The 22422-nt window shown below is 35.3% G+C and overlaps 1 protein-coding gene across 1 annotated transcript in view; it reads left to right on the plus strand.

Moving 5' to 3' along the window:
* The window catches only part of CLUAP1 (clusterin associated protein 1), a 48351-nt gene that overhangs the window by 14930 nt on the left and 10999 nt on the right, over positions 1-22422 (plus strand). The window contains exons 6-10 of the mRNA XM_001363761.4: positions 5078-5161; positions 8022-8155; positions 10861-11002; positions 17432-17504; positions 19387-19494. Coding sequence (XP_001363798.1) covers positions 5078-5161; positions 8022-8155; positions 10861-11002; positions 17432-17504; positions 19387-19494 — 541 coding nt within the window. The remainder of the gene's footprint in view (positions 1-5077; positions 5162-8021; positions 8156-10860; positions 11003-17431; positions 17505-19386; positions 19495-22422) is intronic.

Consider the following 22422-nt stretch of genomic DNA (forward strand, 5'->3'; position numbering starts at 1 on the left):
TGTCCTTTCCTTATCACATCCATTGGTCTAATTCAAGTCTGTATTTCTCCTCACCCAGATTATCAGTGTAGGCCAGACAAATTCTGGCAGATTTTATTAAAACTTTCTGATTTCTGTTAACCTTTCCTGCCTTATTTCACAGTATTCCCCTTCACAAATTCTACATTTGAACCAAAGTGGACTACCAGCTCTTTTAGATTTGGTACTCTATTTCTTTCTCCTTTGCACATTCATACAAGAATTTCCCATGCCAGAATACATTCTTTCTTCATCTCTACTTATATAATTCTTGTTTTCAAGGCTTTGACCCCTTGTCTAGTTCCCCTTCCCTAAACTATGTTCTCTCCTTCAACGGTCTTGTATTGTGTTTATTTATATAGATGTTATATTCTCTCAGGTAAAGTTAAGCTCTTTGTAAATGGAGGCTGCTTTATTTTTGTCTTGATTTCCCAATGGCTTGCAATATTCAGATAACCAAATGGATTTATCTTATATATATATATATATATATATATATATGCCCTTCAATGAGGCAGATTGCAACCCATCCATACCTGCCCATCCTTTTGAACTCTTACCCAGTGAAATATTATGCTGAAATTATATGTATATAAACTAAAATAATAGTTTATTTTAAGATAAGGGAAAGGGAAAGGAAGGGAATTGGGATGATCTCTCTAAAAACTATAAATAAATCCCCCCCCAATCAAGTTGATAACCTGCACTATTTAATACTTCTCTACCTACAAACCTAATTCCTACAACTAACTAAATTAACTCCCCTTAGTTAATATAAAAAGTGGTAAGGAATTGAAGGTAGTAGGAACAAGGCTCAAAGGAAAGATCTCACTGACAGATGGCTTAGGTATCTCAAACAGCTCTTGAAATAGAATAAGTAAACTGAGGAAATTATTTCTTGTTGCTGCAAATGATTATGCTCTGGCTGGTTTGTGACTAGAGAGAGCTGCTAAGGGAACCTGAAACTGCTTGGTTGTAATGGAGGTAGGAATGAGAGATGCTGGTACACAGGGATGCTACCACACAGGGGAATTGCTACACAAAGGAACTGCTTTGGGGTTTGCCTACTAATCCCTATTGATGGCTGATGAATCAGTATATCTTTCTAACCTCCTCCCCCTTCACTCCCTCCCTTCTCCAACCCTCTCCTTTCTGCATCCCTCACCTCCCAGTTCTTCTTGAAGCCTTTGGCTTCTTCCCTCCCCCCTTGAGTAAACTATAAAGATACTCTTTTCTTTTCCTTTTTCAAGTCAAGGGGTTTATTGGGATAACAGGATAGGAAACTGAGGTAAGAGGGATGAGGATGTCCCTAATCTAAAATGAAGGAGAATTTTAGGGTTTGAGAAAGTAGTCCAGTTACAAACTGTAACTCTGTAAGACAGAGAGATGGAGGACAACAGCTGTTTAAAATCTTCCTTCTTCTTCACAAAGCCAGCGAGGTCTCTCAGCTTAAACCCAGAGAGAAACATAGTTCAAAATCTCTCCTTCAGCCAGGCTTGTCTCCTTTCTCAGCTTCAACCCCAGAGAGAAACAAAGTCCAAAGTCTCTCAGTTTCTCCTGGCCAGCTTAACTCTCAAAGAGAGACAACCAACTCAAAAGCCAAGTTTTTGCTTTTTCTCCTCTCTCTGTAGCCAGAAAACCCCAACTGCCACTCCTGGGAACATTCCGTTTGGAATCTTCCTCTTGATTGACAGGTAGGTTAGGTCCCCAGCTTGTTTCTTGCATCTTGGCTTACAAGTCCTCTCTCTCTCTCTCCATGCCTCTACCACACTCTGCAGGAATATCTCAGACAATCCACAGGATTCACAGACACAGGTTGGGTCACAAGGAAAGCCACAGGAGAGAAAATATCTAGCTCACTAGGCCCACCTTAGAAGACTAGACAGAAACTCAACCTCCTGGCTGCTCAACTGTCTCTCTCAGAAGAAAACCAGCCCTATCACTTCTCCATAGTTCTAGAACCTTTCTGCTTCTTCCTTGCAGCACTGTTCTTGCTCCTGCTAATTTCCCTATAACACCAGGTCCTCCTACAAATTTGCTTGAGAGACCACTTAATGTGCAGGAGGACTTCTTCATTTCCTTTGGCGTCATAAGGACACCAGGAAGACATTTGTGGTATCTTGACAGTTATCCCTTGCTTTCACTATATCACTAGTCCATCTTTTTCTTTTATTTTTGTCTTAAATTTTTATATTTTGCCTTTTTTCCAATTACATGTAAAAACAAATTTTAACATTTGTTGTTAAAAATTTGAGTTCCAAATTCTCTCCTTCCCCTTATTCTTCCTGGAGAAGTTTAACAATTTGATATAGATTATCCATGTGTAGTCATGTAAAACATTTCTATATTAGCCATGTTTTAAAAGAAAACACAACCAAAAAACACAAGAAAAATAAAATTTTAAGTAAGTATGCTTTGCTCCTCCATCAGTTGTTTTCTCTGAAGGTTGTTGCCCCCAGTAGTGAGAGCAAACCCCAGCAAAAAAAAAAAAGCCATAGCCTAGCTAGAATCAGTCATGTAGTCCCATGATCTCATTCAAGGTTACTAACCCCTCCTTGCCGTATTTGGTAGAAACTGCATGTCCTTCCAACTACTGATGCAGGGTTTGTATGAGAATCTAGGTTAGATAGTTACACATTGACATATTGGTTAATTATCCTATAGAAAATCTCAGACCCACAGTGGCTTTTACAGGAGGTGGATAGCATTTTCCATCATAAGTCCTTCAGAATTGTCTTAGATCATTATATACTGAGAATACATTCTAAGCCATTCAAAGTTGTTCATCATACAATATTGCTGGTACTGTATACAGTGTTTTCCTGGTTCTACTCTTGTCATCATTCTTTACAACTGATCTTTACATCAGTTCATATACATCTTTCCGGTTTTTTCTGAAACCATCTTGTTCATCATTTCTTATAGCACAATACTTCCACTGCAATAATATACCCCAACTTGTTCAGCTATTTCCCAATTGGCAGGCAGTCCCTTAGTTTCCAATTCTTTCCCACCACAATAAAGAACTTCTAGAAATGTTTTTGTACCTATAGGTTCTTTTCCTTTATTTGCATTTCCAATTGATTGATCTCTGCTCTCCCTTGTTTGTTAATATAAGCATTCAGGGATATGAATTTACCTCTGATTACCACTTTGGCTGCATCCCAAAAGGTTTGAAAGGATGTCTCGCCATTGTCATTTTCCTCAATGAAATTATTAATTGTTTCTATGATTTCTTCTTTAACTAAACGGTTTTGGAGTATCATATTGTTTAATTTCCAATTGGTTTTAGATTTGGTTTTCCATGTACCATTACTAATCATTATTTTTATTGCCTTGTGATCTGAGAAGGCTGCATTCATTATTTCTGCTTTTCTGGGTTCTTTTCCTTTAAAAAAAAATCTCTTTGGATGTAGAACCAGTAATGGTGTTGCTGAGTCAAAGAGTATGTAGTTTTATAGCTTTTTAACCCATCATTTTCATTCATATATTTCTTTGATGACATCCTTTACTTTGGTATTTCTTGTTAGTTTTTAAGTGTTCCAGCCTGCTTATAGCCATCATATTCCTTTCCATTGCCTTCCAAGTAATACTCAGTTCTTATTCTTCAGAGATTGTACTTGTACTCCATAACTAGTAGATTTTTTTTTGTATAAAAAGATAGGACTTCATTTTAGTTTGGAGTAACTAAAGAAATTTTGCAATTTCTCTTTGGCAGTTCATTCCACTCTGTCCTCTTCTTTAATTCGGGACCTAACTAATTGTCCATGTGTAGTGTTTCTCTGAGGTATATAAATTGATTGATAACTTATATAAGTTGTTCATCTAATTAAATATCCTAGTCTGCACAGTAGGAATTCTTTATCCACTTGGTTTCTCCAAGCACAGTGTCTTTTGAGTAGCCTTTCATCTAGAAAGCTTGATAGTGATCTGGAACTTGATGAAACTAGTATAATGGCATCTACAAAAGGAAGCATTTGGAGAATCTCACCATCTGTTGAGAATCCCTCTTTAACTTGTAATCTATGCTATATCTCAAACAAGACTGTGACAGATACCTCTGCTGATCATACCTCTCTGTTTCATTCCTTGACCTATTTTACTGCTCAGAGGGTCATAAAATAAGATTATCTCATGTCTTTCAAGGAATTTTTCACACTTTGCTATTTGAATGAGAGACGCCTTTTTGGAAAAGAGTCTTTGAGGTTTCACTCTATTAAATTAAAAACCTTTTTATAATTAATAATAATCACAGTAGAGTTTTTTAAAGTTTCCTACATCTTTCATTCAATTATGTGATGGTAAAAATATGGTCTACTGTGAAATACCACTTGTAGAAACTTGCTTATTCTCTTCTAATACCCTCATCAATGGCACAATACAGTGGTATAGTATATATGTTATGCTGCCCCACACCAACAAGCAAGCATGTACATATGGGTAAGTCTACTGAATCTCCTATAACATTCCATGACTCCTCACAGGGAAAAAAAATTATAAAGCTGGTGGTATAATTTATGCATAGTATGTACTTAATTAAATATTTGTGTAGTTGAATGAATGAATGGATAAAAGAGGCTGGCCTTCACAAAGTAAATATTACACACCTTGTATATAAACATAGATAAAATAGTAACCAAAAGGAGACTATTTGGTAAAATTCATAACCCAATTGCAGAGTATTTTCAAATAATGTTACAAAAAGATGCATATATGTGTTTAGATGAATGCCACATGGGTAAGTCATAATCAAATGTCTTGACTACTGAAGGCTTATGTAGGTTTGCATGAATCTCTCCTTGGCCAGGAAGATATGTTTGTATCAGCATCTGTCAAGTTTTTATAAATAGAATATTTATTCATCTGGTAATATATATTAATAATGTATAAATATTATAAATGGAAAACCAATTCATACATTTTGTAAGATAATTTAATGGACTATGCTTATGTATCATTTAAATGAATACATTAGCCATATTCAGGTCTAGGATATTCTAGGAGTATTAGTTTTGATAATTGTTTTTTTAGGACCCATTTATTTGTTTTTTGCTCATAGGAACTGAGAACAGAAGCAATTGCCAGACCACTAGAGATAAACGAGACAGAAAAAGTGATGAGGATTGCAGTCAAAGATATTTTGGTAAAGTTGTTTTGATATTAATTAACATTTTCATACCCAGTATCCACAGTAATTGTCACCTTGATCACACACAACCATGTACCTTTATCTATAAAGTGGCTTTGACAATACATGTTAATGATAATATAAACAGCTTAGGACACTCCAGAATTCTAAGATTGCTCTTTTTAATTATTAACATTATACCACAAAATCTTGTATGATTCCTCAACATTAATATAGATGTTGGAAAGAAAATTTATTAGCTCAGGCTCCCCTTAAGAGATGAACAGGAAAATTTAAAAATTTACATGTAAAATTTATGTGTTTCATTCATCTCATTATTTGACAAACATTTCTTGAGTAATTGCTATGTAAAAAACACTAGAAAGTGCTGAGAAAGATGCAGATAGACAAGGCGTGGCTTTTACCCTCAGCAATAAAGGGAATCAAGAATACATCCTGTGTTCTAAAAACCCTAGGGATGATAGTTATATTATTACTAAGTAATAATGAAACTATTAGAAAAAAGTTAGAAATAGCACCAATGCCAATAACAAAGGTGAAGCAGCATTGTCAGCAGATATTTCCTAACTTCTTCTCTTTGCCTCCCTACTTCCACTTTTTCTCCAGTGGAACTTTCTTTGTATGTTCAGATACTCCATAAGTTAGATATTTGTAAGGAGTGAAAGAGCCTCTGCATTGATGAAATCGGAGATCTTTTGAAGTACCAACATGTATGCCAATATATGTCTATATGTCCATATATATTTGTTTACTTCTGATTCAGCTGCATTTGCACAGAACTTTAGATATGCATTATTTTAAAAGCACATCTTTAGGACTGAAGTTAACTCCCTAATGTAGGCGTACCTATTTCTTCACCTTTCCCTAGCCTCAGAAGTCCATTATGAACTTCTAACAACACCCACTCCTACAACTTTGTGTGAAGAAGCTTAATTATTGCCTAGTAGAATAGCAATAGTTAAGACTAAGAGGAAGGAGTGAGATTTCAAGTTGAGTAGAATTAGCAGTGGGAGAGTTAGTTCTGCAGCCTCGCTCAGATAGTAAGAGGGGCAACAGGGTAGAAGAGAAATTAAAAAAGAGAGAGCCAAAGGAGGACTGAGATGTGGGAGAGGAAACATCAAGGCAGGCCACAGGCCCTATGCAGTCATCTTGGAGCAGAAAATTTGTATTGAAGCCATCTGTTGTACTCATCCCTTCCTTCAAGGACTGAGAGAAGTCCACATTTACACCATAGAGAAAAAGAACTAGCCCTTCTAAAATCTGCAATAAAGAAAATTCACAAACTTCTCTTGTCAGCTTAGTCTTTTTTCTTTCTTCCCCTTTTTTACCTTACCTTCCATCTTGGAATCAAAACTATGTATTGGTTTCAAGGCTAAGCAATGGGGGTTAAGTGACTTGCCCAGGGTCACACAGCTAGGAAGTGTCTGAGGTCAAATTTGAACTCAGGACCTCCTGTCTTTGTAAGTGGACTACTCATTAATAAACATATAAACATATATAAGGAATATATCTTTGTGAACAATTTGCAAAATATAACTTGCAAACCCATTTTAAATATTAAAAAAAATACAGTTTCTGACTCTGTACACTGAGCCACCTAGCTGCCCCAGGCTCCTTAGCCTTAATTCCTAGCTATTCCCAAACCATGCCACCTAGGCTTCAGCCATCATCCTTGTCCTTTTATCCTTCTCTATTGCTGGGACAATGGTCTCTGATTAGTGAGCTCTTGCTTTTTTTTTGTCTGAAATCAGGATTCCATGTCATTTCCTGGCCATTTTTATTACTTCTACTTCTTCCCTCTTCTAGCTCCCTTTATGTGTCATCTTCCTCTATTAGAATGTAAGCTCCTTGAGGGCAAGTCCTGCCTTGCTAGTTTTTGTATCCCTAGTACCTGGCATAACAAGTGCTAATAAATGCTTTATTATTCATTCATAAATTCTGGACCTCAATTTCTGCATTTGTAAAATGAGTGATCTGGATTAGATTACTTCTGAGATTCCTTCTTTATAGATCACAGAACTATGATCCTCTTAAGTGTTAATGCTAAAATATTTGTGGTTTTGGACAACACTAGACAGATTTTAATTTCCTTTTGTTTATGAGATTAAAGGGAATGATTATTTATAATAATACAAGGTAGTAGGTGTTAAGTACCAAATGAATCTTCATCATTGGGAAGCTGCTGCTTCTCTTAGGAAACCTAATTGATTTACTCTGTGATTATTGATATTGGTTTACTTGAACCTCAGTTTTCTTATCTGAAAATGGTGCTACTTTCTGTTCAGCTTCTCTGAATAGGCATCATGATTTAATAAAAGGATTAATAGATTAGAGTCAGAAGACTTGATTCTCAGCTCAATATTAACTAATTTTATAACCTTGAACAAATAATTTCATCTCACTGGGCAGCCTCAGTTTTGTCATTTCCAAAATGAAAGGGAAATGATCCTTCAGGTTATTTCTAGATCAAAAAATCTAAAGAAGGAAGGCCTCCTTCTGATAAAGGATAGATAAACAGATTTCTGAATTTAGATGAGTTCTGAATTTGGAGTCAGAGAATATGGGGTTTAGATCTTGCCACTTACTACCTTTGTGACCTTGGGCCAATTCCTTACATTTTCTCTGCCTCAGTACCCTCATTTGGGAAATGAGGGGATAGGATTAGATGGCTTTTGAGGACCTCTTCCACTTCTAGATCCATAAGCTCTGAGACTGCTTGAAAGTAGGCAGTTTTACAAGGTGACCTCAAAGTTTCTTTTAACTTCATGAATATATTTCAATAGCTTAGAAATGTCTTATGAAATATTTGAATGACAGTTGATGTTAATACACTGACTTATCTTGTTGTTCTCAGGCACAAGTTCAGAAAACTAAGGACTTGCTCAACAATGTGGCCTCTGATGAAGCAAACTTAGAAGCCAAAATCGAAAAAAGAAAATTAGAGCTTGAAAGAAACCGAAAGCGCCTGCAGACTCTACAGAGTGTCAGGTACCTATAGGAGAGGGCATGTCTTTGAAAAGTTAAAGAAGCAAAAGTCTAAGAGAATAAAATATAATGGGGAGATACTAACTGCTCAAGAAGTAGTTCAAGCTCTAAGTTTACAAACTAGACTTCAGTTACCTTCTGAAGCTATCCATTGAAGCAGACAGTTAAATTCAACTTTCTTTGCTGGTTTCAAGATTTTTAGAACATTACTCAATTCTTGAACTCTGGAGTTTGAGCTTTTGAAAATGTTTGGAATGCAAAGTAAGTAAATCCAGATGGTAGTGGTTTCACAAAACTTGATTACATCAGACCAGACCCTTACAGCAAATCACATGGAAGTATGTTTTGAATTGATTTCTCCCATTTCAGACCAGTAGTTAATCTCCTTCCTGGTTTTCCTATTTGAAAAATAACCTTCAAAGTCACATTGATGAATGCAACATTGCTTATGAATTGCTAAGTATGTCTGTGTTCTTTCAAACCTATGGATTCTTAAAATAGGTTCTTCATAAGGTTTTGTAATTTTTTCCTTCTGCTTTTTAAAAATTATTTTGTTCTCTTCCTCCTCACCCTCTCCCTTTCTCTTTCTTCCCCCCATTTTTGTTCCATTCTCTACATAGCTACATTCTCTTTCCCTTCCTTGCTTTCTTCCCCTTCTCATCACCTTTCCTTTCTTGTCAGTTTAACTTCCTTAATATGGTTTATTCATCTGAAATTTTACCTAGTGTCATAATGTATCTTCTGTGAAATTGTAGGGAAAATTAAATTATAATTATATATAACAATGAAAGTCTATCCTTGGATGAAGGATCACAGCCCCATTCCTTCCCCTTTTAGAAAAGAAGACCCTAAATATTATTCTCTTTGAAAATCTTTCTGGGAGAAAAAATCATTCTATATATATATTTTTTTTAAGTCAACCTTTTTGGTGGGAAGAGAGTAAAAATCTATCTCCTAGTTTGGCTAGAAAGTGATAAATTACTTATATTCATATATATCAAACCCTTACCTTCTGTCTTGGAATCAATACTACGTATTGATTCTGTCTTGATTGATACATAGTATTGATTCCAAGACAGAAGAGTGGTAAGGGCTAGGCAATGGGGGTTAAGTGACTTGCCCAGGGTCATACAACTGGGAAGTGTCTGAGGTCAGATTTGAACCTAGAACCTCCTGTTTCTAAGCCTGGCTCTCAATCCTCTGAGCTACCCAGCTGCCCCCTTTGTCAAATGTTTTGCTAAAAAAATCACGGTAAATTAGCTACAACATTCCCCAGATCTACAGGTCTAGTTTCTGTATTTTTGAAAACTAGTTTTATTCATTGCTTTTCTTATTCTTTCCACAAGAGGGAAGGTAAGGGTAATAAACATTTATATAATATCTATTTTGTTCCAGGAACTGTGTTAAGCAGTTTTACAATTATTATCTCATTTGATCCTCCCAACAGCCCTATGGGTTATTATGCTGTTATTGCCATTTTAAAAATGAGGAAACAGAAGCAAACAGAGGTTAAGTGGTGTGCCCCAAGTCCTGATGTAGGATTGGGACTAATGTTTTGCTGACCCCTCCAGGACCAGTTATGGATTCAATGTACCACCAAGTGCTTCCAAGAAGAAAACCATGGAGAAAAGTCTAATCCTCAGTGCACTTAGAGAAATCAGCATTTCAGATTTGGAAGGGACTTCAAAACAGTTACTGCAACCTCTGTTCAAATAATGAATCTTATCTATCTAAGTAATATTTGTAGTCTTCTAGAGATAAGAAGTTTAGTGCCTTCCTGTAAAGCTTTTACTACTTGGTCAGTTCAGATTTTTCAGAGGTTTTTCCCTATGCTGAATCAAAATTGGCTCCACTATAAGTTCTACCTTCTAGGATGAGTTTTTTAAAAAATAGACTTGCCTCTATGTGACTGTTCTCAGTATATTTGAGGGAACATTATGACCTCACTAAGTCTTCTGTTCTTCAGGTTAACTCTTATTTCCATATAACTTGATTTCAAATTTGTTGCCCTTCCAAATGTACCCTAGTTTGTCAGTGTTTTTCCTAAACATGGTGCCAAGAACTACACACAATCCTAGAGTGGTCATTGCACCAGGTTTTTGGGCAACTGTATTACTCTGTTGAATTATATTATGTTTGCAGTCTACTATATACCCACATTCTTTGCACAGGTTCTAACTGTACTACCCTGTCATATATGTGGCAAGTTTTTTTTTTAACCCAAGTTCAGGATATTAAGTTTATTGGGGCAACATAGTACAGCAAAAGGGGGCTGAATCTAGGATCAAAGAACCTGATTCATATTTCAGGTTTGCTACTTGGAAAAGTGCAGAACCTCTAGGGTCCTTGGCTTCCTCCTCCATAAAAGGAGGGGAGTGAATAGATGAACTCTGAAGTCCTGTCCAGCTCCAAATCTCTGCTTGCTGTTAAATTTCATTTTATTGGATTGAATCTATAGAAGCTATAGAGCTTTTTGGGGGGATCTTAGTTTTAATATGACAGGATGGCAGCCTCTTCATCTATCACCAGCAATTAAAATTTTCTTGCCATCTCTTCTATGTATCAGAGTGAGCTATTATTAATATAGTATGTTATTAAATACATATATTTATCTAATATAGTGTACTTATTCTAATTTTTTTACTGATAAAAAGTTTGGCAGAAGAGAACCAAGAATCTTTCACTTTTATTTTCCTTGGCCTCTATAGACCAGCCTTTATGGATGAATATGAAAAGATTGAGGAGGAATTGCAGAAGCAGTATGACATTTACCTGGAAAAATTTCGGAATCTGGCCTATCTAGAACAGCAACTTGAGGATCATCATAGAATGGAGCAAGAGAGGTTTGAGGTAAATGCTTATCATTTTTATGTAATATATTCTATTTTTTTAGTACATGATTTTTCACTTACAGACATACCACTTTGTAATTGGTCTTAGGTATTTCATATGTAAGTCTTTTTTTCTGCCTAGTTAGGGAAAGGACCATATTTTTCTAATTTTTTAGTTTCTCCTCTTTAGAAATATGATGATGATAATGTAGACCAGGTTTCCAGGTTTGCTTTACAATGAACTTCAAGTCTAAGGTCTTGCCACTTACACTATACTATATGTTGCTATATAAAAATGTTGACATTTTTTGTGGATTTATTTTGTTTCTTGCAACTTTACTAAAGGTAATTAATCTCATTTAATTTCTTTGCTGATTCTCTATGGTTTTCCAAGTAAATTTATGTTTTCTGCAAGTAGAGATAAGTATATCTCCTTTTTGACAAAGTTTATAGCTTTAATTTTTTTTCTTGCCTTATTATTATCACTAGTATTTCTAGAACTATGCCAAATAAAATTTTAGAAAAAGGCCATTCCTTAATTTCTTATGCTTATCCTGGAGTCCAGCCTAATTGAGACCTGCAGTGGTCATAATTCTCAGCAGGATTTTTCTCTCTGTAGTTTATCATTGTTATATCCTTTGACCTTTGGCCTACCTTGGTGTCATAAATTAGTTGGGAATAGCCATTTTTACTTAAATAATGATTTAATCAGGAGAAAACTGAGAGGTGACTAACCCATACACAATAATAATCACAGTAACTCCCTTTCTATAAAGTTTGCAAAAATGCCCCATATATATTACCTCATTTGATTTGCATAACATCCTGGGAGGCAGATGCTCCTATCCTCATTTTATAGATGAGAAAACTGAAGTTCAGAGAGGCTAAGTGATGTGGCCAGGGATGTTAACATACTGTATGCTGGAGGGAGGATTAGAGCCCAAGACTTTTTGGCTTCAAGTCCAATGCATCATCCTCTCTCCATGCTACCTGTTTTCAGTCTTTTCTGAGAGCTAAGCAAGACATGTTTAACCTTTAGCAACAAATTTAGACTGGTTGCCTGGAAACTTCTTTATAGTATAGACTTTTTTTTAACATTATCAATAATACCATCCTACATCTGTATGGCACTGTAATTTTCAAAGAGGTTCTACAAAAATTCATCTTCTCATTTGACTTTAATAACAACTCAATGGAAAAACTTAATTTTATTCATTTTACAAATGGGAAAAAATTCCTATTGGGATAGAATTTATCCTCAATTGAGTTAATTAATTGAAATTCAGTGAAAAGATCATTATTTATTTGAGAGTTTCTTTCCTCAGGCTGGAATCAACAGAGGAGAAAATAATAGTATTTCACTTTATTGCTTTTCATCCAATTGAATATCAAGACCCTCAAATATCAGAATGAGTGATTTGTTGTTTTCTTTTTCTTTCTTTTTTATTTTACTTCAGCTTGCCTTTTGTTCTAGAAAATAAATCTTAACAATCTCTTGCTGAATGCCAAGTATTATTTTTGTGTCTCATTATGATTGTGTGGCACAATTTAATCAGCCTGGAGAAATGAATATCTGCAATGGATTAGACTAAATAGAAATCCTAGGCCTGACTCTTTCCTCCCTGCCTTGATCAAAGCCTAAGGACCACTAGAAAGATTAAGCAGTGCTTTTGGGGAGGTCACTGGCAGACCTAAGGCATGAGATATAAAAGGAAGGAAGTTAATGAAGAATGTGAGGAATTGGAAATTAAGAGAAAAACTGATTCTGTGAAAATATGCTTTTCTCTATTAGTGACTTGCTCAGTCAATTTTTATCTTTTTATTTAGTAAATTATTTTGCTCTCACTGTTTAATAACAAAAAAAACACAACAAAAATAAACAAAAAGACAAAAGAGGGGGAAAAGGGGCAGTGAATAATAAGGCATCACCAGTTGCCTCTGGTACTATATAGCATTGCCCAAGCTCCTGATTGTCTCTTTTGCCTAGACCAGACATTTTATTTAATCTAGATAAATTATTAAGTTTTGATAATCTTTAATGCCTTAAAGCTCTTTATTATTGGTATGCATTAAACCTTATGCCTCTTAACACATCTATGCAACCTTAGACTATATCTTGTTTATCTTTATATCCCCTGCAGTATATATCATAATCATGCATAATAGGTATCAATAAATGATTGTTTATGTTCCACAGTTGTGCTTTATGTCTTAGGGAATCAGTATTCCAAAGTACCTTTGAAAAATATCCTGCAATTAACTAGATCTTTGGTTTCTCCCCCAAATTTTTCCTCCTCAGAGCCTTATCACTCTCTTTCTGGCCCTGCTCTAATGCCTAATTCCTCAAAAGTTTCCCACTTTTTAAAAATTAAATAGAGAATATAAAATTCTATCTTTTATACTCCCTTGAATTCTCCATTTTTCAATTAATCTATAATTTAGTTGATAGAACTATTCCCTCCATGCTATATCACATTGTTCCCTTAGTGGTATCCCTTATACCATTTCTTGCCTCTAGGTCATCATTGGTAATATGGTGCAACTTAACTTATGATTACCATGTATCTTTCTATTTACTATTACTATTTCTATTTGCATGCAACTTGGATTTTAATGAGTTAGTAATATTCCAAGATTCATAATCATATAGCATTACCAGGATAACATTTTTGTCGAAAAGAGATGTTTCTGTGATGGAGAACATCAACAATTGTGTAGTTTCTAAAATGTAATCCAACCTATTTTCTTCCTCTTTGCCAATTCTGAGCGCAATTCATTGCCTGTCTGCATTGCTTGCTCCAAATATATGTACTGTTCAGTTAACCTATTGGATTGGGCTTCTACTTGTATAACCTGGAAAGTAGATATTTTTAATAATTTATTTTTTTGGTTTATACCATAAGCTGATTTCTTTTGAGTAATCATGGATCCTCTTTGGGAGCCTTTTTAATGCTCTGGGATTTGATGCAATCAGCATTAATATCATCTACAAGCAGAAGCATATGGAAAATTTCATCTTCCTTAAAGAATCTCTTTTCCAGTTGGACTTAAGACATGCTTCATAACAATGGTATACACCTCTGGCAGGCATACATCTCCTTGTTTTTTTCTCTAGCTTTTGATGTTCTATTCTCTAACACAATGTGCATGTTAGGGAAATTTATTTGCCAGCTACGTGAAGAATAGATCAGTAATCAGAGGTCCAATAAACAATGAACAGAGGGTTACCTCTGTTTGCATTTATCCAGGAACCTTTTCTTAATATTCACAAAAATCCCCCTTTTGGAACAGTCTTTTTTAAAGCTACATTTTCCTTTATTGAGTCAAATGCTTTTTTGCTATCAGCAGACAAAAGTACAGTGAGATTTTATATGATATGTTCCTTTCAGTCAATTGTGTTACTCTAAAGATGTGGTCTGCTTCAAAAAAAGTAATTTACAAAAGTCCATGTATTTCCTTCTCATACTTTTTTACCCAGGATATCTTTGAAAGGAATATGTCTCTTAAAATTTTTATACATATTAAAAAGTAGGTAATTGGTTGAATAGTTATCGATGCATTAATGATTACCTTTTTTTCTTGTAGTAATGACTGATTTTTTTCTGTTCCTTTGGTATATTTCTCTCCCTGAGAAATGATGCTTTAATGACTTAAGGATTATATCATCTCATGCATATAGTTTCTCAGTTTGTACTTGGCCTTGTCCAGCCAGGATAGACCAGAGACTTGGTTCCTTCTGTATTAGGCTACTGCAGCCATCCAGATAAAAGACAAACTAAGATTGAGAGTATATTTGTTGGGAGAGAAGGAGATAGATAAGAGAGATATTGTGGAGTCATAATCAGTGACATTTAGTCACTAATTAGATGTGAGAGTTGAGGGAGAGAAAAGTCAAGAATGATGACTCCAAAGTGCAAATCTGAGTGGAGGAATTTCATTCACAGAAATAGAGAAGGTTTGAGGATGGATAAGTTTTGTAGAAAATATTTTGGAATTTTTGCAAATGATACAATGATTTACTTAGAGAACCCTAAAAAAACAACTAAAATTACTGGAAACAATCAATAACTTAATCAAAGTTACAGGACATAAAATCACTCATCAGTATTTCTTTACTACCAACAAAATCTAGCACCAAGAGACAGGAGAAATCCCATTCAAAATAACCCTTCAGTATATATGATATTTTGGCTTCTTCTTGCCACATTATATATATATAGGAACTAAGTGAACATAAATATAAAACATTCTTTGCAAAAATATAGACCTAAATAGTTGGAGAAGTATATCTGCTCGTGGATTGTCAGAGTCAATATAATAAAAATAATACCACCTAAATTAATTTACTTATTCATTGCCATACTAATCAAATTACCAAAGGATTGCTTTTTAGCACTAGAAAAATAATAAATTCATTTGGAAGAAAAAAAGGTGAAGAAGCTCAAATGGAAAGAATAAAAAAGGAAGGAAGGAAGGAAGAGTACCTAGCAGCACAAGATCTCAAATTATACTACATAGTATCATCAAAGCTTATTTAGTACTGGTTAAAGAATAGAAGGGAAGATACAGAGGTCAGCCAGTGGAATAGATTAAGTACATAAAATATAGAAGTAAATGTAGTGACATAGTATTTGATAAACTCAAAAGCTTTGAACTATTGGGAAAAGAATGCACTATTAAAAAATTACTGGGAAAACTAGAAAAAGAACTAACAGAAATTATGTATGAACTAATACATTGTACCACATGGCAAGATAAGATTCAGATGAATACATGATGGATATAAAAAGTCATATCATAAACAGATTAAAAGAGCAAGGAAGAATATACATTTCACAATGAAAGATAGGGAAAGGAGGGTTTATGACCAAATAGGAATTGGAGAGAATCACAAATGATAAAATGGACAATTTTGATTATATAAAATTAAAAGGTTTTGCTCAAATGAAACTAATAGAGTTAAAATTGGAAGAGAACAGTTAACTGGGGGGGAAATTCTTGTTGCAAATTTTAAAGAATTTCCAAGATTTATAAGGAACTGATTTAAATTTATTAGGACAAGAGCCATTCCCCAATAGATAAATAGTCAAAGGAAATAAACAGGAAATTTTCAAAGGAAAAAATCCAAGCTATCAACAATCATTTCTTCCCCTCCACGTGGATAGCAGTTAACTTGTTATTTTGAAAGCTATTCTACTAATCTAGTGGACCTTTACTTCAACTTTCAGTTACTTGTAGTTAAGGCGATACTCCTTTCTTTCCATCCTGCCTAGCCACACTGTCTGATGGCTTTCTTGAATGACATCATGGTGCATTGGACAGGGTACTAGATTTGGAGTCAGAGTTTCAGCTCTTCCACTTAGGGGTAGTAACCTGTGTGACCTTGGGCCTTTCACCTAACTTCTTTGGGCCAATTTCCTCATCTATAAAATCAGTTAGATTAGATTCTCCTTAAGGACTTTTCTAATTCTACATGTATGGATCTTAAGAAATTGTGAGCTAAAGTAGAAACAAAAAAAAATCAATGAATTTAGGTTCTAAGTATAGAAATGCAATCATGAGTTTCTACTTGTGGGCTATATAGCATGTTCATAGATAACTATACATGTATGTATACATGTATACACACACACACAAAATGCATAGGGATTTGAGAGTTGGAGGGGGTGGCACCAACAACTAGGGGAATCTGGAAAGGCTTCTTGCGGGGAGTTTTGAAGAGATATAGGAGTTCTAAGAGGTAGAAACGATTAGGAAGAGTGTCCTGAACATAGTATATACCCATGATGTTGAGCCTATCGCATATGTACCAAAGAGGGAATGTAAAGTGCTCTCTGTGGGGTGATCTGACTCCCATCAGAGTTCATTACTAGAAAGGCAGAGGAACTTGGACAGAACTGCTCCCTTCCCCTCTCCACAATGTCTGATGACATTTTCACATCATCTGCCCCTCTGCCCAGCAGCTCAATGGGAGCACACAGGGTGGGCAGCTCACAGGCACCAGAGGAGCAGAGTGATCCAGCCACTCCCCTCCTCCTCTCTACAGGTACTGAGAACCTTCCTCACTTCACTCACCCCTCTGCTCAGCAGCCCAATGGGAGCACTTTTTTCTTCTGTGTGTGTGGGGTGGGGGTGACAGGGTATGGCACCCGGACTCTAAAAGGTTCACCATCACTAGGAGATATATACATACATATATATATATATATGTATATATATATATATATTTTTAATACTAGAAAGAGATAAACTTAAATGTATTTTTTAGGGTTTGTGTTATTTGTTTGTGGCTATACATATATATTTATGCAAATTTTGGTTTGGGGTTTTTTGTAGAACTTTTTATTTAGTAACCATTCCATTAATAGTACATAAATAAATATTAAAGAATAATACAAACCAATTTTTTTATCTTTAACTATTTTAATTCTTGTTTGTTATCTTCTAGGAAGCTGAAAATACTTTGCGTCTAATGCAGAATAAACTTAAGGAAGAAGAAAAACGACTGCTTAAAAGTGGAAGTAAGGTTACCATCTTTAAATAGAGCTGTTTATATTATACTATCATTATCAATAAGTCATACCCAAAGCATTTATCTAGTGCTTACTAAGTGCCAGGCACTGTGGTAAGATCTGGGAATACAAATACAAAGAGGAAGACAGAAGCTTACATTCTAATGGAGAAGGATAACAAAGAAATTGAATAATATTGGGAGTGATAGGGATATGAAGGTACTTGTGCATGGGGTATGATAGAGAACATTTAGAGAATCAAGAGTATAGCCTAGAGAAGAATAAAAATATGGCTGGCCTTATTATCTTTAAATGGAAGGTCTAGGAGGAACCAGCCAATAAGAGAGAGAAGACACAAAGGCAATGGGTACTTTAAATCTGAGAGGTCCACGAGTTGAAATGGGTAATCAGAGACAAAGCAAGAATATCCCTAAAACAAGAAAAACAAATTAAGGGAATAAGAATAAGCAAAGAAAAAAATAATCATTTAATGCAGATAATATGATGGTGTTCTTAGAGAACCTTAGCAAGTCAACTCAAAATTAATTGAAATAACTAATAACTTCAAGAAAATTATAGGGTTAATATAAATCCATCCACATGAATCATTAACATTAACATTCCTGGATATTGCCAAACAAAACCCAGCAGGAAGAGGCAGAAGGAGAAATTTCCTTCAGAATAACTAAAGGATATATAAAATATTTGGGAGTCTAAGAAGACACATCCAGGAACTATGTAAATCATAACTATAAAGCATTTTTTTGCCAACATTAACATCCAACAGATATTAAGTGCTTATAATGTACAAGATCTCATGTTAGAACTGGACAAATGAAGGATAAATAATCTCTGCCCTCCCCCCCCCCAGGGAGCTTATCATTTAGTAAGAGAAGTAAGACATGGTGAACTGATAATTATGAAATTGTGAAAAAGGGGCAGGGGTACCTGATTCTTTACGTACATGCCAGGAAAGACCACTATGGCAGCAGGAAACGGGACTGTAATCACACTTTAATAACCACAGAAGGTATAGGGGCAAATAGCACAAAAAATGTAGAAACAAGTGACAAAAAGAATTGGAATAGGGGATGAGATAGTGAAGGAAGGCAGGCAGATTGAGCAAAATGATAATGAGAAAGAGAAGTCAGAATATCACTTGATTATAGCTATATGGGAGCACTAGGCAGCATGGACCTAAGAGAGATGGAAGAGAGCTGAGGGAGAGGGCAGGCATTTGAAGTAAGTAACCCAGGCTAGTTCATTCTCATACTTGCCATTTCTTCAGAAATACATGCTGTGTTTGTGTTCTTTTAGGAAAATTATTTCAGTTTGTGAACTTTGCTATCTTTACCACTTTTAACTCTAGACCACTTCAGGGATGGGCAACAGTTAGGAAGATATCTTCAGGAAAAGAATTTTATTTGTGATTCTTTCTAGCCTATATATATATATACATTACATATATATAGTATATATATATATATATATATATATATATATCTGCCTCCTTCTGTGTTGGAATAGTTGTACTGCTGTGAATGTGAGTTAGGATGTCTTGGGCATTCTTTTGTGCTCCTAACACAAGAGGCTTTTAAGTTTTACATACACAAATTGATGTTTGCAAAAAAAAAAAATACTTTACTCCTAGCCCATCTGTGGGTCTTCCCAGTGCCTCTCCTTCCTTTAAGAAAGAGTCAGAAACATAAGAGTATATATTGTTTGTTGAGTGCTGACAGACAAAAACAAAGAACCTCTTGTCCTCACAGATCGGGAAAAAGCTAAGAGGACAAATAACTTTTGATAATTGATCTGTCTCATTGGATAGAATTGATTTGTGCCTAGAGGTAAAGTCACTGTTTTTGTAACATTTAATTTTTTTGTTAATTAGGTAATGATGATTCAGACATAGACATTCAAGAAGATGATGAATCTGACAGTGAAATGGAAGAGAGACGATTATCAAAACCACGAACAGCCATGGAAGTTTTGATGCAAGGTATCCAGATTTCTTTTGCTACTTCCTTTCACCTCTTATTTTAAAGGAGTATTCTGAAGTGGTTTAAAAGTTTCCCACTTTCAAATAATATATTTGCAAAGTGCTTAGCACACTACATAGCACATAGTTGGCACTCAATAAATGCTTGTTCTTCTTCCCCTTTCCTTCCCATCATGAAGCCAAGACTGCCCTATATCAGGGTTATATCTAGAGTCCAAAAAGGACCACTTTTGGTCTGAATTTACTAGGCCTGCTATCTTGATTTGGTCCATGACTAGCTTATTAATAGTTCTCAGAAATCCTGTCCTAGATTATATAACATCTAATGGCAGAAGTTACATTTTCCCATTTCTAGAAAATTAATGAAGTTATTCAAGGCATAGAAAGAATTGATTAAGAGAAAAATCGATAAATTCCCCAAATAATATTATCTAACATTTAAGTAGTGCTTTACACTTTACATAGGCCTTTCCTCAAATATTTTGTGAATTGGGTCATATAAATATTGTTATCCCTTATTTTTCAAAAGGAAAAAAACATTTTTAAACCCTTACCTTCCACCTTAGATCAGTACTATATATAGGTTCTAAGACAGAAGAGCGGTAAGGGCTAGGCAATGACTTGTCCAGGGTCATACAGCTAGGAAGTGTTTGAGGTCACATTTGAACCCAGGACCTCCCATCTCTATCCGAGCCACCTAACTGTGCTCCAGTTCAATGTATCTTAATAGTTTGCCACTTGCCCAGATCTTATAACTAGTAAGGAATTGAAATGGATTTGAACTTAAATCTTCTAATTCTACACCAGAGTCCCATTAGTGTGAATAATGAATCTTGTGAAGTGGTAGCATATGTTTAGATTCACACAATTTGAAATTTTAATTATTTAAAATAGAGTAAATGTAGACTCCAGTGAAAATATACACTGAGAATTCAAAAAATGCAGTTGCTTCAGGGGATTCTTTATTTTTATTCATTAGGACCTGGCTATAAGCCTATCCAAGTTGCCCATACATTGAAACTCAGAATTAGAAGAGACCTCAGCAATCATATCTATACCCAAACAGAAAATTCTCTTTTAATTCTCTATTAATTGAAAAAGATAAAAAAGACCACAAAGCAATTCACTTTTTAGCAGCTCTTTCAGGAACTTTTAGGTGCATGGAGTCAAAATTGGCTTTTCTGTACTTCTATAACTTTTCTATAACTGGATCCAGATTGCCACTGATGACTAAAATTCCTATTGCTCCCATATCCACTTGCTCTCACTCTGAGATCTTTTATGTGGAGATATGGTTCTTCCTTCTAAAACTTGAATACACATTAATCAGGTTTCTGCATCTATTTGATAATAATTTCTAATCAGGGCTCAGTTGTTTCTAAAAACAGTCATGTCCTATCTCCAGGATATCACTGAAGGCAATCTGGCATAAAGGAGAGAGAGACCTGAACCTTCGAGTCAGGAAGACCTAGTTCAAGTCCTGCCTCTGACATATATTGACTGTGTGATCTGAGCGGGTGACTTATCCTCTCAGTATCCCAGGAAACTCTCTAAGATTATAAATGTAGACCTTCACAGTTAAGGGAATTTGCTAATTGGGTATTACCCTAAACCCTTTCTGCTTTGTCGGTACATTCTTGTTTCAGAGGGACACATGTGATAATCCCCTGGGGCTGTGGTGGTGTCAGCCCAGGACTCTGGCCTTCCTGGATGCTCTGCAGGCCTATTAATCCAGTTCTGCGTACCACAGTTCTACTGTTCATAGGATCCCAGGATTAGAATTAGAAGGTGTCTTTAGAGTCACCTGGGTTGACCCCAAGTCTGAGAGGGGAAGTGACTTGCCAAAGATCAAATGTATTAAATGGCAGAAATAGGATTTGAATCTAGGTTTCATAGCTCTGAAATCAGGACTCTTTCAACTATGTACCACCCCTCTGAGGATACATTTTGAATTATGTTTTATACACATCTGTGTAATAATAAATTATGTTATATTGATCTGGACAGATGATGAGAGGGAATGTGAAAAGAACATGCATTAGATACTGGCCCCTGCTAAGGTTCTTCCATTACACTACAGTGTTATTGCTCAATTTGTTTTAAGTAACCATTACCCATTATAGTATTATAAAACTTCCCTGAGACATTGTCCTCATAATCCCCAAAGGCAGAATTTGAATGGTTGGTAACTAGAGCTAGTTAGTATTTGTGTAGCATTTTAAGTTTGGAAAAATGCTTTACATATCCTATCTGATTCTTGCAACCTATGAGGTAGACAATATTATTCTCTCTATTTTGCAGATGAGTAGACTGAGGCATAAGTGACTTGTCCAGGATCACACACTTTTTAAGTGCCTGAGGCAGAATTCAAAGTTAGGTTTTCCTAACTCTAAGTTTAACATCCTATCTACTACCCTACCTAGTCACCCCCAGCTGTCATCTAGTCATTCACTCATTTCAGAGCTGGAGTGAGAGAGATAGACATCTTAGAAAGCTCCCTAAAGGGGCAAGAAGCTCTCTAGGACCACATACAATGAGCTCCTTGCTATGAAAATTTTGCTTCTTCCTACCTTTCCAGACTATGATGCATGATGATGTTTCACTTAACTATGTTAATATTAGAAACAATGATATTAATGAGAAAGGCATCAAAAGCATCCTAGTTTAGAGGGAAAGGTAAGACTTCCAGCAGTAAACCATTCAACAAACATTTATATGCAAGGCACTGTGCTTGCAAACAATAAAGGAGGCAGTTGATTAAGAAAGGCAACTAGTGTTGAGAGAAAAGGTTCAGAAGACAAAGAAAAAGAAATCTGTTAGGCTATTAAATGGCATGATAATGAGGAATAATGAGGTGGGACTATTCTTTTTTAAACATCGTCAGAGGTCTTTGATGCCATTGGCATTCATATCGGACTACAGAGGACA

The sequence above is a fragment of the Monodelphis domestica genome, chromosome 7, assembly GCF_027887165.1.
Source record: "Monodelphis domestica isolate mMonDom1 chromosome 7, mMonDom1.pri, whole genome shotgun sequence".
Classification (NCBI taxonomy): Eukaryota; Metazoa; Chordata; class Mammalia; order Didelphimorphia; family Didelphidae; genus Monodelphis; species Monodelphis domestica.